At 37.5% G+C, this 21913-nt stretch overlaps 1 protein-coding gene across 2 annotated transcripts in view; it reads right to left on the reverse strand.

Moving 5' to 3' along the window:
* Positions 1 to 21913, reverse strand: part of DNAH8 (dynein axonemal heavy chain 8) — a 321754-nt gene that overhangs the window by 222462 nt on the left and 77379 nt on the right. For both annotated transcript variants that reach the window (XM_047102369.1, XM_047102370.1), the window contains 5 exons: positions 20799 to 20914; positions 14576 to 14682; positions 9058 to 9133; positions 7701 to 7893; positions 154 to 350 (listed from right to left, as the gene is read on the reverse strand). In XM_047102369.1, the coding sequence (XP_046958325.1) occupies positions 154 to 350; positions 7701 to 7893; positions 9058 to 9133; positions 14576 to 14682; positions 20799 to 20914 (689 nt within the window). The remainder of the gene's footprint in view (positions 1 to 153; positions 351 to 7700; positions 7894 to 9057; positions 9134 to 14575; positions 14683 to 20798; positions 20915 to 21913) is intronic.

A 21913-nucleotide genomic window follows, 5' to 3' on the forward strand; every position in this document is an offset into this window, starting at 1 on the left:
ACAAAATCCACTATGTTAGATGCTTGGCCTTTTCAGGTTCTTGACCTCTGCTCATGAGTTCCTGTCATCATTCTGATACTTTCCTGCTTCTCTCACACACGTTAGATATAAACAATTCAAACCCAAACTGCATCACAAGTAGCCAAAATACACCTTCACTTTCACGTCTTGGTCCTCTGTCCAGAGCGTCTTGTACTTTTGAAAGTCCTGCAAGGCCTCATGAGCCACCTTCCGTAGAGAATTCACAGAGGAAGAAAGGAGGAGGACCAATTTGGAAATATCCTTGTGCTCCGCTACCCCTGGATAAAAATTCTTCAGCTTTCTTGCAGTAATTACTTCTTCCACAGGCTCTGAAAACAGATGGTTTTATAGAGAGATAACTTCTATATGCAACTTCAAATATTATCAATTTTAATATTTACAGACTTCTTTCAAGCTGGATTTTCTTTTTTTTATTATTATTATTTAAATTCAAGTTAGTTGACATACAGTGTAGTCTTGGCTTCAGGAGTAGATTCCCGTGATTCATCACTTGCATATAACACCACCCAGTCCTCATCCCGAACAGTGCCCTCCTTAAAGCCCATCACCCATTAAACCCATCCCCCCATCCAACACCCCTCCAGCAGCCCTCAGTTTGTTCTCTGTATTTATGAGTCTCCTATGGCTTGCCTAAACCACTGTGTCAGATTTTGAGGCCTAGATTTCTTTAATGTGGGAAAATTGCTTTCAGAGAACAGAACTTAAAGACACTGATTAAACATCCCCACCCCACCGCCGCATAAGTCCTTCAAGGAAAGGTCAAAAGAGCTAAAATTGTTGCTCTATAGAATAGTATGGTGGTTAAAAGAGATGCACCATACTTATTACCCATATAACCTTTGGCCAGTTTTTTTTTAATATGAAATTTATTGTCAAATTGGTTTCCATACAACACCCAGTGCTCATCCCAACAGGTGCCCTCCTCAATGCCCATCACCCACTTTCCCCTCCCTCCCACCCCCCATCAACCTTCAGTTTATTCTCAGTTTTTATGAGTCTCTTATGGTTTGCCTCATTCCCTCTTTTTTCTCCTTCCCCTCCCCCATGGTCTTCTGTTAAGTGTCTCAGGATCCACATAAGAGTGAAAACATATGGTACCTGTCTCTGTATGACTTATTTCACTTAGCATAACACTCTCCAGTTCCATCCACGTTGCCACTAAAGGCCTTATTTCATTCTTTCTGATTGCCAAGTAGTATTCCATTGTATATATAAACCACAACTTCTTTATCCATTCATCAGTTGATGGACATTTAGGCTCTTTCCATAATTTGGCCATTGTTGAAAGTGCTGCTATAAACACTGGGGTACAAGTGTCCCTATGCATCAGCACTCCTGTATCCCTTGGGTAAATTCCTAGCAGTGCTATTGCGGGGTCATAGGGCAGATCTATTTTTAATTTTTTGAGGAACCTCCACAGTTTTCCAGAGCAGCTGCAATCTTTTCAGTCTTCATGGAAATACTTGTGAGGATTAAATGAGACAATTTATGTTTGTCCTCAGCTCAGCATCCGGTATATAGAGATCATGCAATCACTATTAGCCACTACAATAAACATCTCTTGCCAAAATCTGATCATGTCACTGCCTTGATCAAAATTGTCAAGTATTCCCCATCAGACAGAGACTATACAAATACTTTTATTTGGTCCAAACAATGCCTTACTTTTTCAAAACAGTTGTGAACAATTAAAAATCATGATAGTTCATGGGCAATTCCAGATTTTCAACTTCTCTTTTAAAAAGGTTTAATCTTGGGGCGCCTGAGTGTCTCAGTCGGTTAAGCGTCCGACTCTGGCTCAGGTCATGATCTCATGGTTCATGGGTTCGAGCCCCGCATCAGGCTCTGTGTTGACAGCTCAGAGCCTGGAGCCTGCTTCTGATTCTGTGTCTCCCTCTCTGCCCCTCCCCTGCTCATGCTGTCTCTGTCTCTCAAAAATAAATATATGCAAAAAAAAATTAAAAAGGTTTAATCTGGGGGGCACCTGGGGGGCTTGGTCAGTTGAGCATCTGACTTCAGCTCAGGTCATGATCTCACAATTTGTGGGTTCAAGCCCCACATTGGGCTCTATGCTGACATCTCAGAGCCTGAAGCCTGCTGTGGATTCTGTGTGTGCATGTGTGCGTGCGTGTGTGTGTGTGTGTGTGTCTTTGTGTGTGTGTTTGTGTCTGCCCCTACCCTGCTCATGCTCCCTACCCCACTCATGCTCAGTCTCTCTCTGTCTCTAAAAAAGGAATAAACGTTAAAAAAATTTTTTAAAGATTTAATCTGGTAGTACAGGGTCCATGTTCCTGCATGGAAATAATTAGCTGAAGCTGAGAAGCATCTCTAAAAAGGGCATCCCTGGTGAATTTGCCAGTCCCCTCTAAGACCACGTCACTCATTTGCTCTTTTGTTTTAATTTTAATCAAAATTAAAGCCAAAGAAAGTACACGGTATTTGGCTGAATTAACTAAGTAACTAATGTTGCATGTCCTGGTAGTTGTTTCCCTTTTATCGCACAGAAGCATCCCACCGTGTAGATATACCTCATTTTGTTTATCCATTGATCAGTTTTTAGACATCTGGTTTGCTAGCAATTTGAAGCTATTAACAAATAATGCAGCATAAACATTCACATCTTTACACAGACATATGATTTCATTTGTCTTGGATAAATTCCTAGGGGTGGAATTCCTGAGCCAAATGGTACAGGTATGTTCAACTTTTTAAGGACGTGCCAAACTGGTTCCAAAGTGGCTGTACCTTTATATACATTCCCACCAGCGATGCCTTAAAGTTTCAGGCTCTTTATCAACAATTGGTATTGAAGATTATTAAAAATTTTTATCCATTCTAATAGGTGTGCTGTGGTATATCATCATAGTTTTAATGTGTATTTCCCTAACACTAACGGAGTTGAGCATCTTTTCATGTGTTTTTTAGCCATTCATGCATCTTCTTTGTTGAACTAATCTTCTGACCATTTGGGAAGGGAGACAGTCTTATTATTCAGTTTGAGTTTTTTATATATTCTGAATACAAGTACTTTATGCCAGATGTATGCATTGCAAATATTTTCTCCAAATATATGGCTTCCCTTTTTAATGTTTTGAATGGTGTCTTTTGAAGAGCAACCATTTTTACTTTGACTGAAGTACAGTTTGTCCATTCTCCTTGTCATGATCATGTTTTTGCTGTCATACCTGAGAAATTTTTATATAACCCCAAATCACTAATTTCTTAAAATTTTTAAATTTCTTTCTAAAGAAATTTTTATAGCTTTAGTCCTTGTATAATTGACTTTGAGTTAATTCGTTTGCATGGTTTAAGAGTCCAACTTCATTTTTTTTTTTTGCATATGTATATCTAATTGTTCCAGCACTGTGTGTTGAAGAGACAATCACTTGCCCCATTTTTTTACTTCATATCCTTTCAGAAAGTCAGCTGACTCTAAAGTTTATTTTTGGATTGCCTAGTCTGTCCCACTGATCTACATGCCTATCTTTAGGCCAATACTGCACTGCTTTGATTATTATAACTCTGTAGTATGTTTTGAAATCAAGTATTCCAGCTCTATTATCCTTTTTCAAACTAATTTTGGCTATTATAGTTCCTCGCATTTCCCTATTTCCTATTCAAATTTTAGGATCAACTCAATTTCTGCAAAACAGCTTTCTAAATTTTGATAGAAAGTCCACCAAATCTATAGATCAATTTGGGAGAATGGCTATCTTAGCAGTACTGAGTCTTCCTCCAATCCATGAACATGGTGTTACCTTTCAGCAATGTTTTGTAGCTTCCGATGTACAGGCCCCTACACTTCTTCGGTTAAATTTATTCTCTACGATAGTATTATGAATGAAATTGTCTTCTTAATTTCATTTTCAGATTGTTCATTCCAAGTAGTTAGAAATACAATTGAGCTTTGTATGTCGATCTTATATCCTGCATACTTGCTGAACTCATTTATTAATTCTAACAGTTTTGTATGTGCATGTGTTCCTGAGGATGTTTTTACATACAAGATAATGTTATATGTTAAATAAAGTCAGTTTTGCTTCTTCCTTTCTAATCTGTATATCTTTAATTTCTTATTAAATCCATGGGATTGAATCTCCAGTATAATGTTGAATAGATGTAGGGAAAGCCAGCTTTCTTAACTTGCTCCTGATCTTAGGGGGAAATAATTTAGTCTTTCACCATTAAGTATGATGTTGGCTCTAAGTTTTTCACAGCTGCCCTTTATCAGGTTGAAGAAGTTCAATTCTATCCCCACACTCTTAAGTTTAACATAAAAGAGGTAGATTTTGACAAATTCTTTCTCTGTGTCTACTGAGGTAATCATGTGATTGTGTCCTTTATTCTATTAACAGGATGTATTTTTTAAAAATCTTGTATTTCTGGGATAAACCTCTTTTGGTTATAATATAGCCTCCTTTTTATATGTTTCTGAATTCAATTTGCTAACATTTGGGTAAGGGTTCCAGCATTGTCATTAAAAGTAAGGATCCTTTAAAAAATGTTTTTAAATATAAAGAAGTCAAATTTAAACATATTTTCTTCTGTGGTTTGAGCTTTGTAGGTCTCGAGAATTTTTCCCTACCCTAATGTCATAAATATATGGTGTTATGTTTGACTCCAACAGTGTAATAGAATACGTATATTTTTAACAGTGTTATAGAATATAGAATAATGGATATGAATTTAAGATACTTTTATTGTTTATTGTTTGTTTATTTTGAGAGAGAGAGAGCAAGCATGAGTGAGGGAAGGGCAGAGAGAGACACAGAGAGAAAGAGAGAGAATCCCAAGCAGGCTTCCCACTGCCAACACAGAGCCCAACATGGGCCTCTACCCCATGAACCATGAGATCATGACTTGAGCTGAAATCAAGAATTGGACACTTAACCAACTGAGCTCCCCAGGCACCCCTTGAGATACTTTTGTGATGTAATTTAAGTTTTTCCACATGGATAAAAGTTCCTAGTATCATTTATTAAATAAATAGCACATTCTTTCCCCCCTGATTTGTAAGTCTACCTGTGTTATATATCTAATTTTCATACATATGAGTGTTCCTGCACCCTCTGTCCCATTTCATTAATCTATTATCTATCCTTGGACCATTAAGAAATTGTCTTAATTAGTCTGGCTTAATAATACTTCTTTCTATGTGGCAGGACAGGACCCCTACCCTGTTTTTCTTCATAAATATTTTGAGCTATTTTTGGCTTTTTGCACTTCCACATAATTTTGCAAAAGTAATTAAAATTAATTTGACAAATTATAGAAAAAGTTCTGTTGTGATTTCATTGGAATTGTACTGAATTTGCAAATTAAAAAATTGAGTTCTTCAGGTTGTAGGTTTATTCCTATCTTCCATTATGCTATTCAATAATAATTATTTTCTCCAAAAATGCTGTGCAAATATTTTTTACATTTATTTATTAAGTACCTTATGGTTTTGTGGCTATTGAAAAACTATTTTTTTCTATTACATTCTGTCCAGCTTTATTGAGATATAATTGGCATATAATGCTATTACATTCTAGTTGAATTATTAGCCATTGTAGAAACACTTTTGTATGTTGGTCTCTTACACAAAAACATTACTGAACCTATTAGTTCTAATAGTCATTTCTAGATTTGTTGGATGATCTTTAGATAAGGACAATCTTAGTCTTCCTTTCCAATTATCTCTTTTTATCGTCTGATTGCTCCAATAAAATATTGAATGAAAGTAATGATAGCAGGCTTCCTTGTTTATTCTTCAGTTTAAATGGGAATAAATGCTTCTAAATTTTTCCACAGACATCATTAGCATAAAATCTTTCATATTCCTAGTGTGATAAAAGGATGTGTATGGGTGACTAATATATATCATATATATAGAAGCATATAAGACAGTAGTTAAAGAAGAACGTGACATATATAAAACATATATTAAATAAGAAGAAAAATTATTTCAATGTTCTCAGCACCTAGGTTAAGGACAGAATGGTGACAATATATCAGTTGTCCTCTCTAGGTCCTCTAAAATTACATATTCCTTCCTTACTCCCAGAGGTAACCGGGATCCCGAATTTTCTTTGAAGAGAAACCAACATTGTTATCTCTAAACAATATATTGTTGAATTTTTTTTAACGGAGTACTAAACACAAACCTAGCTGTAAAGGCAAGAATGTTAATTGCCCATGTTAAAAAAGGTTCTCAGAAAATAAGAAGCTGGACAGTTTGAATCTAGTCTGGCTTCAGCTTTCCTCCAAATCTACAAAAACCCTTTGTGGGGAAGCCATGGGGGATGATCACAGGTGAGTCTATTGCTTATGATCTGGAAAATACAGGTCTCATCGTAATCAGGACATCTGGCAGGGCTGTGTTTATGAGCCATGTAATGGAATCCAGCAGGGATATGGCCAGGACAGTGGCCTAATCTTTTTCCTTTAGACCACAATTCCTTCCCTGTAGTTCCCAGTAGCAGGTCAAAGCAGAACACTTCCAAAGAACAAAATGAATTTCCTCAGCTGACCTAGGTTGATGAAAGTAGATTGGCAACTTCATCAGCACATGTGAAAACAAGCAAAATTTAATGTACAGCATGGCATGGTGCCCACAGATAATACTAATGTATACTCAAAATTTGCTAAGAGAGTAAATTTCAAATCTTCTTACCATACACATAAAAAAATGGTAACTGTAGGAGGTGATGGACATATTAATTGTTTTGATTGTGGTAATCATTTCACAATGTATACATATATCAAAAAAATCACACTGTATACCCTAAATATATGCAATTTTTACTTATCAAAAATAGTTTGGCTTTCTACAGAAGAAAGTGTCCAAAAATGTCCACAGAACTTTGGGTCAGTGCCATATCACACCCATGATTACTTAAGGGAATAGCTTATATGTACTTCAGGTACAAGGAACATACGACCCAGAACTTCTAAGCACCATGTTTTGGCAAACTAAATTCATTGGTCCAACTACAATGCTGAAAGTAGAATTCTTACTAAGCCTAGTTGTAATTTTCCTCTGAATCTAAGATTACGATAGCGGAACAATGATAAAAATCTTTGTTCCTTATGTCCAAACATAGATGGAAATGTCTGTATGTTATGTTTGTGATGGAAGATGGAGAACACTCATTTTTTTACTTTTAAAGCAAAATTTACAAATAAACATGATAAAAATGACAGCCACAAACAAGAATGGGATCTTGTCACTTGCAATGACATGGATGGATCTAGAGAGTAACATGCTAAGTGAAACAAGCCAGTCAGAAAAAGACAAATAAAATATGATTTCATTCATATGTGGAATTTAGGAAACAAAGCAAACAAACAGAAAAAAAGAGACAAACCAAGGAACAGACTCTTAACTATAAAGAACAAACAGATGGTTACCAGACAGGAGGTGGGTTAAGGGCTGGGTGAAATAGGTGAAGGGGATTAAGAATACACTTAACTTGATGAACACTGGGTGATATATGGAATTGTGGAATCACTATACTGTACACCTGAAACTAATATAATACTGTATGTTAACTGCACTGGAATTATAATTTTTAAAAACTATATGCTGTCATACCCAGGAACAATCATAAAGATGATTTACTAGTTGTTATAATTCTAAGATTCTATTCATTGGAGATGTGCTTTAATACTCTTACTCTCTTCCTTCTTGGCCTGTTTTGTTGTGTTTAAATGCATCAGGTCAGTAGTACGGCTGGGACTGGTGACGACAGGTTTAACTTGACGGGTCGGCTGTTGCCCCCAGTGAGCCACTCCTCTGCTGACTTCCAGGGTTAGCTGGATCATACGGTTAATGGCTTGTTGAATGTCATCCAAACTAGGAACCATTACCTATGGAGAGAATAAATGAATTCCTGGTACTAGCAGCACATGCCATCCATCCCTCTGTTTCTCACCAGCCCATCCCCCACTGGGTGGGACAGCCTCAGCTGGCCCAGTGGAAGGCTGCTTTGAGGAGAGGGATATTAGAGGAGGGTAGACTGTGGGCTTTCTCTATCCTGAAGTTTTCCCATTCTATCATTTCCCGCAGACTAAAAGGTCAGGCATAGTACTTGTCATACTTTCCCCATGAGGGCGGCCGGATGTGGCCAAAAATGGTGGACTGTGTGTTGGATACCAATGAAGCAAAATGATTGAAGAAGCTATACTGCCAAGGTTCTGACCTCAGTTCTTTGAAATGTGCCAAACAGGCAAAGAAGCTGTCCTCCAGGAGGCCAAGCTGTGTAGATGTAGATGGCGACAGATGAGTCACAGATCGTTCCTGCCTGGCCTTATCCTATGGCTCATCACAGAATGCACCTCAATCATCCTGTGTGACTCGGAGTTCCAGATGCCAGTTGGCAGCTGAGACATGAGACGGTGGTAAAAATAAGTGCCGGGAGAAGGCACAGGGTCCATGTGCTCAGGGCATAGGCTCTTTCTTTCTATCCTGCCATTTTGGGTTACCTTACAGCTGTGTGTTTGCTGTCGGGATGTGGACTTCTGAGATGGACTATTTAGATAATTTAATGCTTGAAGAAAGAAAAAGCAAGAATGCTTTTCAAGTACTTGCTAACTGATGGCTGAACAGAGATGCTTAACTCATCTCTTACACCATCCTTCAATACACCATGAACTGCGCAGAGTAATTATTTTATAATGGATAAAAATCACATTCTGCTTTTGTTAAATATTCGGGTAAAACCAAAAAATACATAGGGGGTGCGTGGGTGGCTCAGTCAGTTAAGCGTCTGACTCTTGATTTCGTCTCAGGTCATCATCTCACAGTCCATGAGATCGAACCCTGTGTCAGCGCAAAGCCTGCTTAGAATTCTCTCTCTCCCTCTCTCTCTGTCCCTCCCTCGCTCGCCCTCTCTCTCTCTCAAATATAAATAAACATTTAAAAAATATGTAGAACCGAGAGGTTATTCTAAATGAAAGTTCAGTGGTAGTCCTATATTTCTTTAAAAGTTACCAGAATACCATTATATTAACTTGAATATTAATTATACTTACCACATTCGGAATCGCAAGATGCACTTCAGTTTTTATGAAGGAAATAACATCTTCTGATCGCCTTCGTCCATATTGGCTATAATAAGATACACATTGAACTTATAAAACTTAACCTAAAGTTTCATAAATAGCTTGGTTATGCTACCATTTTCAATCCTAAAAATAGAGACCATTTTCAAAATACCAAATTACATGGAGAAGGTTATTTATAATGAAACCATAAATTTCAGAGAACTAAGAAAACACGTTAATATTATTCGAAGTAAAATATTAGTCTCCTATACATTTTCTAGTATTTTAATGTTGCTCTCTCTCTCAGTAATAACCATTTAATAACGTTTACTAAAAGCACTGCCTGTTCCCAGCCTTGTAACAGATGCGAGACAAGATCACCAACAAAAAGCATATACCCTCCTATACTTTCATATATACACTTTTTTGCAAGATTACACAGGAGGTTTCTGGTCAAAGCCTTCCAAAAACTGCTTTTGTAAACAACATACTCATGCTCAGGCAGAAGTACAGACATACAGACACACAAGTGCAAGTAATGAAGAACACACATCACAGCTATAAATTGGTGATCTCCCTCCGCCTTGACCTCTGTCCCCACCCTAGACAAAATTATAATAAATGTCTCATTGCTTTCCACAGCAGGAAATGCTGTAATTACTGAAAAACTACACCTTCCTTTATAAAGATGGGGGGGGAGGGGCGGAAATCATAAGTAACACAAAGCTTCCACAGTTCAATGTGAAGACCCAACATTACATATTATTAGAAGGAACTCTTCGAACCAAAGCAAGCAAACAAAGGGAAAAAGACCTCTAATTCATAATCCCGTTCTGAAATCCAAGATGCAAAAATAAAACAAGTGTAAACTGTATTTAAAAGAGCACAATCTGAGAACAAGAAGGAGTTTTATAAAGTATAAACAAACAGCTGAAGTAACAGAGGCAGTGAACAGCACACTAGGTCATTCAGTAACTTATTTGACAAACTAGAGATTAAAGAATTTTCCAAAATTTCAGGTGCAAAATACAGAGACAGATATTACTTAAAGAAAAGGCAAGAAAAAATTAGGGAAAAGTAATGTTTATTGAATGCTTAATGTATGCCAGGCACTTTTCCAAGCACTTTCCATGAATCCACACATTTCATGCTCATATTAACTATGTGAGGCAGATCTTGTGATTATTATTTGCATTTTACAGATGAAGAAACCAAGGTAGGGAGAAGCTGAGTAACTTACGGAGGGTCACTCAGCCGAGAGACACTTTACTACCTAGATCCAGCACATGAATCTTACATATGGTTGATTAAAGCACAGCCCTTCTCTCATCTTCAGAAGAGACTTGTTTTATCATATTGAAAAGAGTCCTGTGCACCTGACAGGATTAATGGGAAAAATTATCTACACAAAAACATACAATTTGTGAATTTCCAGAGTAACAGGAGAAATCCTATAAGCTCAAAACAACAGGGTGTTATTTAGAAAATTGGATTAACAGCAGAACCCTCAACTGAAAGTGGGAACAAAAGAAGCCAATAAAACAATATTTACAGAGTGTGAGAAAAAGAGATTGTGATCCAAGCTGACCTAACCAGCATTCATGTGTTAGGGTAAAAAAAAGACATTTTAGACAAAGAAGGATGTTGCAGTATCATGCTCATGTGCATCTTTTCAAAAATGACTTAATGCTATAGGACTTATACATCAATGTGGCATAGCAAGTTCAGACTTCAAGACCACTCTTTGTGCCAAATATGTAACAATCATGGCTAGAATACATAGGACATGAAGATACTCAAATGCAAGGTTAGCACGTCCATGAATCAGAAATCGGTCAGAAACACATAAACAGCGTGGCCAGGAGTCTGGTCAGGAATTAGGCAGTGACAGTGGAAGGTTGGCTCCTATGGACTCTGAGGCACTGAAAGCACTCCATGTGAGATAAGGCCTCAGCCAGGCCTGCGGATTCAAAGCCAGAAGCTAAGGTAATCCTCCTCCACTTGTAAAGAGGCAAAGCAAAAACAAAGCATAGTCCATCAACCTACTGTCTACAGCTACAACATCTCCAGAAGGTAAGGGCCTGGGGTGATGAAACAAATCCACAGCATCCCCAGGAAGCAGTTAAGTCAGGTCACTTGTGTACTCCCTGGCTGAACCTGCTGTATCCCCCGTATCTCTTCAGTGGGCAGATATCGTGAACAAATAAGACTCGGGTCTATATCAAGGTTCCCAGGATCATGGGAGACAAAAGTAAAACTCCTATATAGGGAGGCAGGGTGGGAGAGAGAAACATAACACACACACACACACACACACACGCACACCTTTCATTCAGTGAAGTTCTATAAACTAAAATCCCAATAGGCATGAATAAGTCTTACAGTAAGAAAGAGAATGAAAGGAATTAATAATTGAAACAAAAACACACTCCAGATAAAATCAATGTATAGAAGTAGAACAAACTCTAAAATAAGTAAATTGATAATATTCAAAGAGATAAATGAAAGTTATTTTCTCCCAACATAATAAGTTACTAAACTAGAAATAAATAAATAATACAATGCCTGGAAAATAAGAAAAAAGTATTAGTTGAAATATTTAAGATGAGAGAGATGAGATCATCTTTAGACTAGAAAGAGAGATAACTTGCTCATAACGTAGCCCAGAAAGGCAAAAAGACAAAATATATGACAGAGTAGTTAGGAGACACGGAGGACAGACTGAAAGCCCCAAGATTTGAGATGACTGCATGTCCATTGTTCCCAGAACAGTTACGGGTTAAATCTGCCCTGACACTTCATCTGGGTAGTGCCCCTACACTTGAAACAGTATCCTGTTTGGAACAATAGATCATGTGGTCAACCTATTCAACATTCAACTACTTAAAGTTCCGTAAGAAGAGAAAGAAAGGAATTTGACAACAACTGAACAACTGAATTTGAACAACTGAAAAGGAAATTGCTGAGGATTTTCCAGGATTAAGGAATGCCAGACACCTTGAAATAGAAAGTGCACTCTGAGAACAAAGCAGGATTAAATAAAGACAAATCCATACAAAGAAAGAAAACTGAAGAACATCAAGGATAAAAACAATCTTTAGTTAGACTTAGTGCAGACTTCTCATCACCCACATTATAAGTCAGAAAAAAATGAAATACATTCAAAGTGCTGAGAGACAAACAAAAACTTTTTATCCACCTAGACTGTCATGGAATTGTGAGAGCAAAAAAGGCATTTCTCAGACTCAAAATAAAGAATAAGAGCGTTTACCCCTCTTATACCCTGACTAAGGAACCAGTGGGATATAAGAAATACACAAGAATCTGGAGGTGTTTTACAATATGCCAGTAAATAAATTATTTTTACGTGTTCAAAAAAAGGCAAAACTAAAACATCAAGCAGCAATAATGAGGTAGATACTGTTCAGTGAGTAAATCATGCCAAGGCCCTTGTAGTGAGAATAAGACTAGAAAACTGAAAAACCATAGACAGTACTTTTTTTTTTTTTTTACCTGGAGCAAAATACATGTATTCTCAATTTAAGGGTAACTACTTAAATAACTGAAGTATAGTAAAGAAAATAAAAGGAAAATATGATCCAACCCAAAAATAACAGATAATGAAACGAACCAAAGAAAACAGACACTAAAAAGAAGACACAAAAGGAAATGTCATAAGTGTAACTATATCAAAAAATTACAATGAATATAAACAAATTAAACTCTACTAAAAGGCAGAGATAATCAGATTGAATTTAAAAATCAGGTATATGATGCTTTTAAGAAATAAAACAAAAAATTGCACAGTAAGGTTTGAATAGAGGGCTAAAAGTAAAATTAATGACAGACTAAAAAGAATTAGAGGAATTAGAATTAATATGCATAAAGAAATAAAATAAAAATAAAAGATAAAGTGCTTTAAGCAAATTTAACTAATATAATGCACCTAACAGCATAGCCTTAAAACACATAAAACAAGAACTGAACAAAACAGAAGGAAAATTTGTCAAGTTCACAATCACGTTGGGAGATTATAAGTGTGATTAAATTAAAATTCAGCCATGATTAGCCAATGAATAAATCTAACAAAAATGTGCAAGACTTTTACCCGGAGAATTATACAATTTCATTAAGAAATAGTAAAGAAGACTTAAATGGAGAGGTAATCATGATTCTGGATGGAAGACTCAATATTATAAGGATGCTAATTCTCTCCAAGTTGATCTATAGATGCAATGTAATTTAATTCTCTCAAAGAAAAAAGTTAATTTTTCAACAACTTTTGTTTGGTTAACTTATAATTATGGAAAAAAATACATTGGCCTCCTACCTCACAGAATCACAAAAATCAGTATCATGTGGATTAAATCCCTAAACATAGAAGACAAAACTATAAAATTTTAGAAGACGTTATAAGGTAAGGAAAGATTTCTTTTAAAAGACATAAAAATCACAAGGAAAGGATCAATGAATTTTAATGTTTCCAAGAAAATATTGATAAACATGAATACTTTAAACTCAGCAGAAGACACCATAAAGAGAATGAAACGACAGGTACAACTGGGAGAAGATATCTGCTATATTATCATCAACAAAGTAATATATTGAGAACTTCCATAAATAAGTCCAATCCAATAGAAAAAAATTGGCAAAAAAGAAAGAAATGAAGGAAGGAAAGAAGCCAAGCCTAGTCAAGACAAGACATGACAAAAGAAAAAAAGGAAACTTCAAGGAAAAGAAGACACAAATGGCTCACAGCCATGAAAATATGTTCAATCTCATCAGTAGCCAAGAAAATGATTATTTAAGTCCCAGTGAGATGAGATTTCACACCCCATTCTTGGCAAGAATTTTCTAATTGAAACATACCAACTGTATGCAAGGATGAGGAGCCATGGGGACTCTCAGGCTGGGCACTGCATGGTTAAATGAGCTATTCACATACCCCATGGCCCAACTATTCCATTCTTAACGAGTGTAGCAAGAGACAGGTATGAAAATGTTTACACTGGCTTTATTCAGAATATTTCAAACTGGAAACTACCCAAATGACCATTACCAGGAGAATAAACAGATTGTGTATACTCCAACTATACCTAAGTGAAAATAAATTATATCAACATAGATGAATCGCAAAAACATCACACTGACAACAGCATAAATACAGGCAAAATTAAATACTCTGATTAGGGATACAAACTTGGGAAACTATAAGGAAAACCAAGACAATAATAAGTATGAAGTTCAGAATAGTGGTTACTACATTTGGGTGAGCAGAGAAAGGACTGATAAGGGGAATGCTGGTGTTGAATGTTCTTTGTCTTGGCCTGGATGTTAGGAACATGACTGTTCATTTGATCACTATTCTTACAGTATTACACATATATTTTAATATAGTCTTTTCATAAATGTTAATTTTTAAATTTAAATTTATCAAAATAAGAGGTAATATTAGCATTATGTTATGATAGCATTACCAGACTTATTTAGCATATTTTCAACTTGCCTTGAAACAAATATTCTTCTTTTCATTGTGTCCAAAGATAACCGTGTAGCTTTTTGAAGACTGTCTAGCAATTGATGAGAGAAAAAAGCATAGACCTCTTTACATTCCTGTAACAAGAAATCATATTAAAAGTTGGGTTCAGGGCACCTGGGTGGCTCAGTTGGTTAAGCATCTGACTCTTGATTTCAGCTCAGGTCAGGATCTCACAGTTTGTGGGATTGAGCCGCACGTCAAGCTCTGTGCTGAGACCACAGAGCTTGGAATTCTCTCTCTCCCTCTCTCTCTGCCCCTCCCCTGCTCACATGCGCACGCGCTCTCTCTCTCTCTCCCTCAAAATAAATAAATAAACTTAAAAAATAAAGTTGGGGTCAAGATGATGGCATGGCAAGATCAACTCCCCCACCATGGTATCACAGCAGTCATAGCCATGTCCTACAGCCAGACTGAGTGACAAGTCTACCCACCACTGTGCCACAATCACAGCCCTGCCACAACAGAAGGGCACACAGAGCACACATAAGGGACACCCCTTGAGTGTCTGGCTCTGGTGATAGGAGGAGACTGAAATTCTGGGCACAAGTCCACTCCTTTAAGACTGTGAGATGCAGATGAATAATCTGATACGTAGAAACAAACACAAGAGAATTAGGCAAAATGAGGAGATAGAGGAATATGTTCCAAACAAAAGAACAAGAAAAAAACCTCAGAAAAAGAACTAAATGAAACAGAGATAAGCAATCTACCTGATAAAGAGTGCAACAGTCATAAAGTAAACAGTCATAAAGTAACAGTCATAAAGATGCTCACCAACCTTGGGAGAAGAATGGATGAACACAATGAAAACTTCAACAAAGAGAGAAAATAAAAGAAAGTACCAAAGAGAAGTTATAACTGAACTGAAAAATACACTAGAGGGGTTCAACAGCAGACTGGATGAAGTAGAAGAACAGATCAGTGAGCTGGAAGAAAAGCAGTGGCACTCACCCAAAGCAGCAAAATGAAAACAGAATTAAGAAAAATGAAACTATCATGAGGGACCTTTGGGACAACATCATGTGGAAAAAGTGCTTATAGGGATCCCACAAGGAGAAGAGAGAGAAAGAGCCAGAAAAAATTATTTAAAGAAATAAAGGCTATAAACTTCCCTAGTCTGAAGAAGGAATCAGACATCCATGTGCACAAAGCACAGAAGTCCAAATAAGATGAACCCAAAGATATCCACACTAAGACACATTATAATTAAAATGATAAAAAGCCAGGGTACCTGGGTGGCTCAGTCAGTTGAGCATCCAACTCTTGATTTTGGCTCAGGTCATGATCTTGCAGTTGTGGGATTGAGCCCCACGTCAGGGTCCACGCTGAGTGTGGAGCCTGCTTAGGATTCTTTCTCTCTCTCTCTCTTTCTCTGTCTCTCTGCCCCTCTCCCCCATTTGCACTCTCTCTCTCTAAATAAAAAAAAAATTTTTTGAGGATAAAAGTTAAGGATAAAGAGGGGTGCCTGAGTGGCTCAAGTGGTTAAGCATTGACATTGGCTCAGGTCACGATCTCACGGTTCGTAAGTTCAAGCCCTGCATGGGGTTCTGTGCTGACAGCTCGGAGCCTGGAGCCTACTTCAGATTCTGTGTCTCCCTCTCTCTCTGCTCCTCACCCACTCACACTCTGTCTCTCTCTCTCTCTCTCAAAAATAAATAAACATTAAAAAAATTTTTTAAATAATCCTTGTTACAAAATAACAACTTGTTACATACACAGGAAACCCCATTAGGCAATCAGATTTTTCAGCAGAAACTTTACAGGCCAGAAGGAAATGGCATGAGATATTCAAAGAACTGAAAGGAAAAAAAAACAAAACAAAACACTTCCAAACAAGAATTCTCTAGGTGGCAAGATTATCATTCAGAATTTAAGGGGAGATTAATAGCTTTCCAGTTAAGCAAACACTAAAGTTCACCACCACTACACTGGTCCTAAAGAAACGTAAAAGGGATTTCATTATGCTGAAAAATATTGGCACTAATTAATAATAACAAAACATATGGAAGTAAAAATCTCACTGGAAAAGGTAAATATATAACAAAGGTAATGAGTCACTGACTTATAAAGCAAACATGAAGGTTAAAGGTCAAAAGCAGTAACATTAGCTAAACTATAATAATTAAAGGAAGTATAAAAGAAAAAGATGTAAGGTGTGTCACCAAAAATATAAATAGCAGGAGTGGGGCAGAAAAAAGTAAAGTTTTGTAGTGTGTTTAAATTCAGTTACTGTCAATTTTAAAAAGACTACTATTCAAATGGGATATTTTAGGGGCGCCTGGGTGGCGCAGTCGGTTAAGCGTCCGACTTCAGCCAGGTCATGATCTTGCGGTCCGTGAGTTCGAGCCCCGCGTCAGGCTCTGGGCTGATGGCTCAGAGCCTGGAGCCTGTTTCCGATTCTGTGTCTCTCTCTCTGCCCCTCCCCCATTCATGCTCTGTCTCTCTCTGTCCCAAAAAATAAATAAACGTTGAAAAAAAAAAAATTAAAAAAAAAAAAAAAAACAAATGGGATATTTTACGTAAACCTCAGAGCAACCACAAAGCAAAATACAAAGAAAATGAGAAAGGAATGAGAAACTTAGAACACTAAATAAAGTCATCAAACCACAAGAGAAGAGAGAAAGAGAAGAAAGGAACAGAGAGAAATTACAAAAATAGCCGGAAAGCAATTAACAAAATGGCAACAGGTATATTCTAATCAATAATTGCTTTAAATGAGGGGCACTTGGGTGGCTCAGTCAGTTAGGCCACTATGGAAAAATTAAGAATATAGCCACCACATGATGCAGCTCTTTCATTTCTGGGTATTTGTCCCCAAAATATGAAATCACTATTCCAAAAAGATATATGCACCCCTATGTTCACTGCAGCATTATTTACAATAGCCAAGATATGGAAACTACCTAAATTTCCATTGATAGATAAATGGATAAAGAAGGTGTGGTATATTTACACAGGAGAATGCTACTCAGCCTTAAAAAAAGAATGAAATCTTTCCATTTGTGACAACATGGATGGACCTTGAGGGGATTATATTTAGCAAAGTAAGTCAGACTAAGAGAGAGAAATACCATACAATTTCACTCACGTGTGGAATCTGAAACAAAACAAATGAACAAACACAATAAAACAAAAACAAATGCATAAATACAAAGAACAGACCAGTGGCTACCAAAGGGGAAGGGAGTTGACAGGTAGGTGAAATGGGTGAAGGGGGTCAACTGTATGGTGATGGATGGTAATGAGACTTATGGTGGTGATCACTTTGTAGTGTATACAGATGTCAAATTATAGAGCTGTATACCTGGAAATAAAATCATTTAAAAAAGAAATACTATTAAATTCAGTGTCGAAAATAAGAACTTTAACACTCCAAAGCAATAATACAATATTAGAAGTGACATGTGAAGATAAATAATAAACAATACAATTTTAATTATATTGTAGAAATAATTTCAATCCCAAATTACTTGTGTATTTTTTAAACAAAAAACAATATTTGAATAACTGCATTTCATAAACCCCCTAGTAAACTGTAAGACCTTACTCAAAAGCCAAAGCTCAAAAACACCTTATTCAAAATAATCCTGGTTTGCTCAATCCTCAAAAATTGGCCCACTTATTAAGTATGGTACATTTCTTAATGCTTGGGGGTATGGGCATAAATCTATCTTTCAAAAACTCAGCTTATGGCAAGGATATGGAGAAATGGGAACCCTCTTACACTGTTGGTGGGAATGCAAACTGGTGCAGCCGCTCTGGAAAACAGTGTGGAGGTTCCTCCAAAAATTAAAAATAGATCTACCCTATGACCCAGCAATAGCAGTGCTAAGAATTTACCCAAGGGATACAGGAGTGCTGATGCACAGGGGCACATGTACCCCAATGTTTACAGCAGCACTTTCAACAATAACTAAATTATGGAAAGAGCCCAAATGTCCATCAACTGACAAATGGATAAAGAAGATGTGATTTATATATACAATGGAATACTACTTGGCAATGAGATAGAATGAAATCCTGCCATTTGCAGCCATGTGGATGGAACTGGAAGGTATTATTCTAAATGAAATAAATCAGTCAAAGAAAGACATATCATATGTTTTCACTCATATGTGGAACTTGAGAAACCTAACAGAAGACCATGGGGGAAGGGAAGGGGAAAAAAATAGTTACAAAAAGAGAGGGAGGGAGGCAAACCATAAGAGACTCTTAAATACAGAGAACAAACTGAGGGTTGATGGGGAGAGGGGAAGGGGAAAATGGGTGATGGGCATTGAGGAGGGCATTTGTTGGGATGAACAACAAATGTTATATGTAAATGATGAATCATAGGAATCTACCCCCAAAACCAAGAGAGCACACTGTATATACTGTATGTTAGCCAACTTGACAATAAATTATATTAAAAATAATATAAATAAAAGATTCCACACTAAAATGAAAAAAATAAACAAAAAGCTCAGCTTAGAGGATAAATGTATTTTAAAATGTACAGTACCAAATGTATATGGGATAAAACTTCCACCATCCTGGGACCATGGTTTGCCCCTCTGTCTAAGCCCTTCTTTCCCTCCAGAGGAGTCACCAAGTTTATTGGTCAGAACACAGGACAAGTATTGAGCCTGGGCAGGGATCTGGATCCCAAGTCTTGCTTGCACGGTGAGTCATGAGTCACACCTCCAGGGCCAGGCTCTGGCCATAGTGTTCCTCTCCATTCTACGCCCTGCTCCTCTGAGACAGGGTGGACCAGCCAGGTTGAGTTGGATCAGAAGACAGGGTTATCAGGCATGAGCAAAGAGAAATATGATCAGGGCTGGTGAATTGCCAGGCTAAAACACAGGCATGACAGAGTCAGTTTTTTATGTTAGATAGACCATTCTGGCAGCACTGTGGAGGATGATGGATGGGAGAGGCAGAGGCTACGTAGGTGGTGACTGCACTAATGCAACTAACTTCAAGTGATCCTCCAACTTTGATGATCCTCCTTTGATGATAATCAGACTTGCTCTAGGGACCCCAGCCAGTGTCAAAGGGAATGCAATTGGAAGAGAAGGACTGGGGCACTTGGGTGGCTCAGTCGGTTAAGTGACCAACTTCAGCTCAGGTCATGATCTCCTGGTTTGGTTGGTGAGTTCCAGCCCCACATCCTGGCTCACCGCTGTGAGCCTGTCAGCGCACAGCCTGCTTCAGATCATCTGTTCCTCTCCCTGCCCCGCTTGCACTCTCCCAAAAATAAATAAATATTATTTTAAAAAGGAAGAGAAGGATGGCTGGCATGGGCATACACTGCCTCACTCCAGCTGACTCCTACTGCTTGATAATGGCCGCCTGGAGCATGGTACTGAGAAGAAATCAACAGCTAATATCTAGTCTAGTGGGGAAGTGCTTCTCCATCCATTGATGATACCCTTCTTGCCAAAGAAGGTGAAAGTAGAACAGATGTGTGCTATTCATTTCCAAAACTGTATTACAGTGTGTGTTAGAGGTGTAAAATAGAGAAAGAAGGAAAAGAAGGTGAATATGAGGGATTAAAAGAAAACTGACAGGAGGAGGAGAAAGCAGGGATTAGCACACATGTGGGAGCTGCATTTACAACTGAGGCATGACCGCAAGGGTGAGGCTTAGAAAGGAACAAGAAACTCCATGAGTCCTTCTCAACCTCCACTCTCAATACATCTCAACACAGTGTTGAAACTCTGCCCACCCAGGGTTTCTCCTGGGGAGGAGTCCACAGTCTATCTGTGGTGCTAGTGAAAAACGCAGATCCTTGGGGCTCAACTGAATCAAAATGTGGCCTTGTAACATAGGTAACTCTATTCAATACAATAACTAAAAACATCTTGAGTCAAATGAATTCTCACTACAATCCCAGAAGTATGACATTTACTATATAAGAAAACATGGTCAATCACAATAGAGGGAGATAATTATATATAACTGTACTGACAGAATCACATTAAAAGGTGATAGTGTTGGGGAAAACTAAAAGGATTTGCTGTATCTTGCCAGATCCTACAGTGTAGCATTGAAAATTATATATTCTGGATTTTGTTATAAGTCCAGATTGGTTGTAAGTCTATACAGGTCGGCTGCAGAACTTCCTAGAAGAAGCACCAGTTGGGGGTCATGTATAATCCAAGGAGTAATAATTCTAATACATTGTATGAGGTTATTTTGTAGCAAATACCTTCTTAAATTCATCTTCTTTATCATTAAAATCAGCCTGAGGCAGGATATTAGTCTCATAATCAGGGTTTTCACCCTCTTCTGTTTCACTTCCAAAAGCAACATGCTTCCTCTGTTCTATAGATAAAAGGTAAAACAAAAATATAACCTTTAGTATTGAGCATTTGATTTATTCCATACGGCCAAACCTTCCTAGGAAACCCCTTCTTTAAAAGTTCTTAATTAAGGGTGCCTGGATGGCTCAGTCAGTTAAGCATCTGACTTTAGCTCAGGTCATGATTTCATGGTCCATGGGTTTGAGCCCTGTGTCGGGCTCTATGCTGACAGCTCGGAGCCTGGAGCCTGCTTTGATTTCTGTGTCTCTCCTCTGCTCGTGCTCTGTCTCTGTCTCTGTCTCTGTCTCTCTCTCTCTCAAAAATAAATAAACATTAAAAAAAATTAAAAGTTCTTAATTTAAAAATTTAAGACTTGTTTCTGTAGGAATCATCTTTGAATTCAATTTAAATCACTCATCTCAATAGAATCATAATTCTACTAAGAAATACACTCTTATATATGCTGCAGCTTAGTATACAGAATTAAAAATATTTGGGGGCACCTGGGTAGCTCAGTCAGTTAAGCGCCTGACTCTTGATTTCAGTTCAGGTCATGATCTCACAGTCATGAGATGGAGTCCTGCATCAGGCTCTGCTCTGAACGTGGAGCCTGCTTAGGATTCTCTCTCTTCCTCGCTCTCTGCCCCTCCCCCCCCTCAAAAAAAATTTTAAGGGCATTTTACATATTATCTTTCTAAAATATGTGTTTACCTTTTGAATACTCTAACTTAATAAGCTGATATTTGGGGTTTTCGACACTTCTGAAGAAAGCTAATTAAACTAAGTAGACAAACTAAGTGGAAAAAAGAGAAAGAAACCATGCTGTCAATACTTATTTAAACTCGTAGTTTCTTAGCCTTGGCACTATTTTTTTTAATGTTTATTTATTTTTGAGAGACAGAGACAGAAAGAGACAGAACGTGAGCTGGGGAGGGTCAGAGAGAGAGGGAGACACAGAATCCGAAGCAGGTTCCAAGATCTGAGCTGTTGGCACAGAGTCTGACACAAGGCTCGAACCCAC

The sequence above is a fragment of the Lynx rufus genome, unplaced genomic scaffold, assembly GCF_022079265.1.
Source record: "Lynx rufus isolate CCGP_SWC_20201006 ecotype Redwood Valley unplaced genomic scaffold, mLynRuf1.p SCAF_6, whole genome shotgun sequence".
NCBI classification, from domain to species: domain Eukaryota; kingdom Metazoa; phylum Chordata; class Mammalia; order Carnivora; family Felidae; genus Lynx; species Lynx rufus.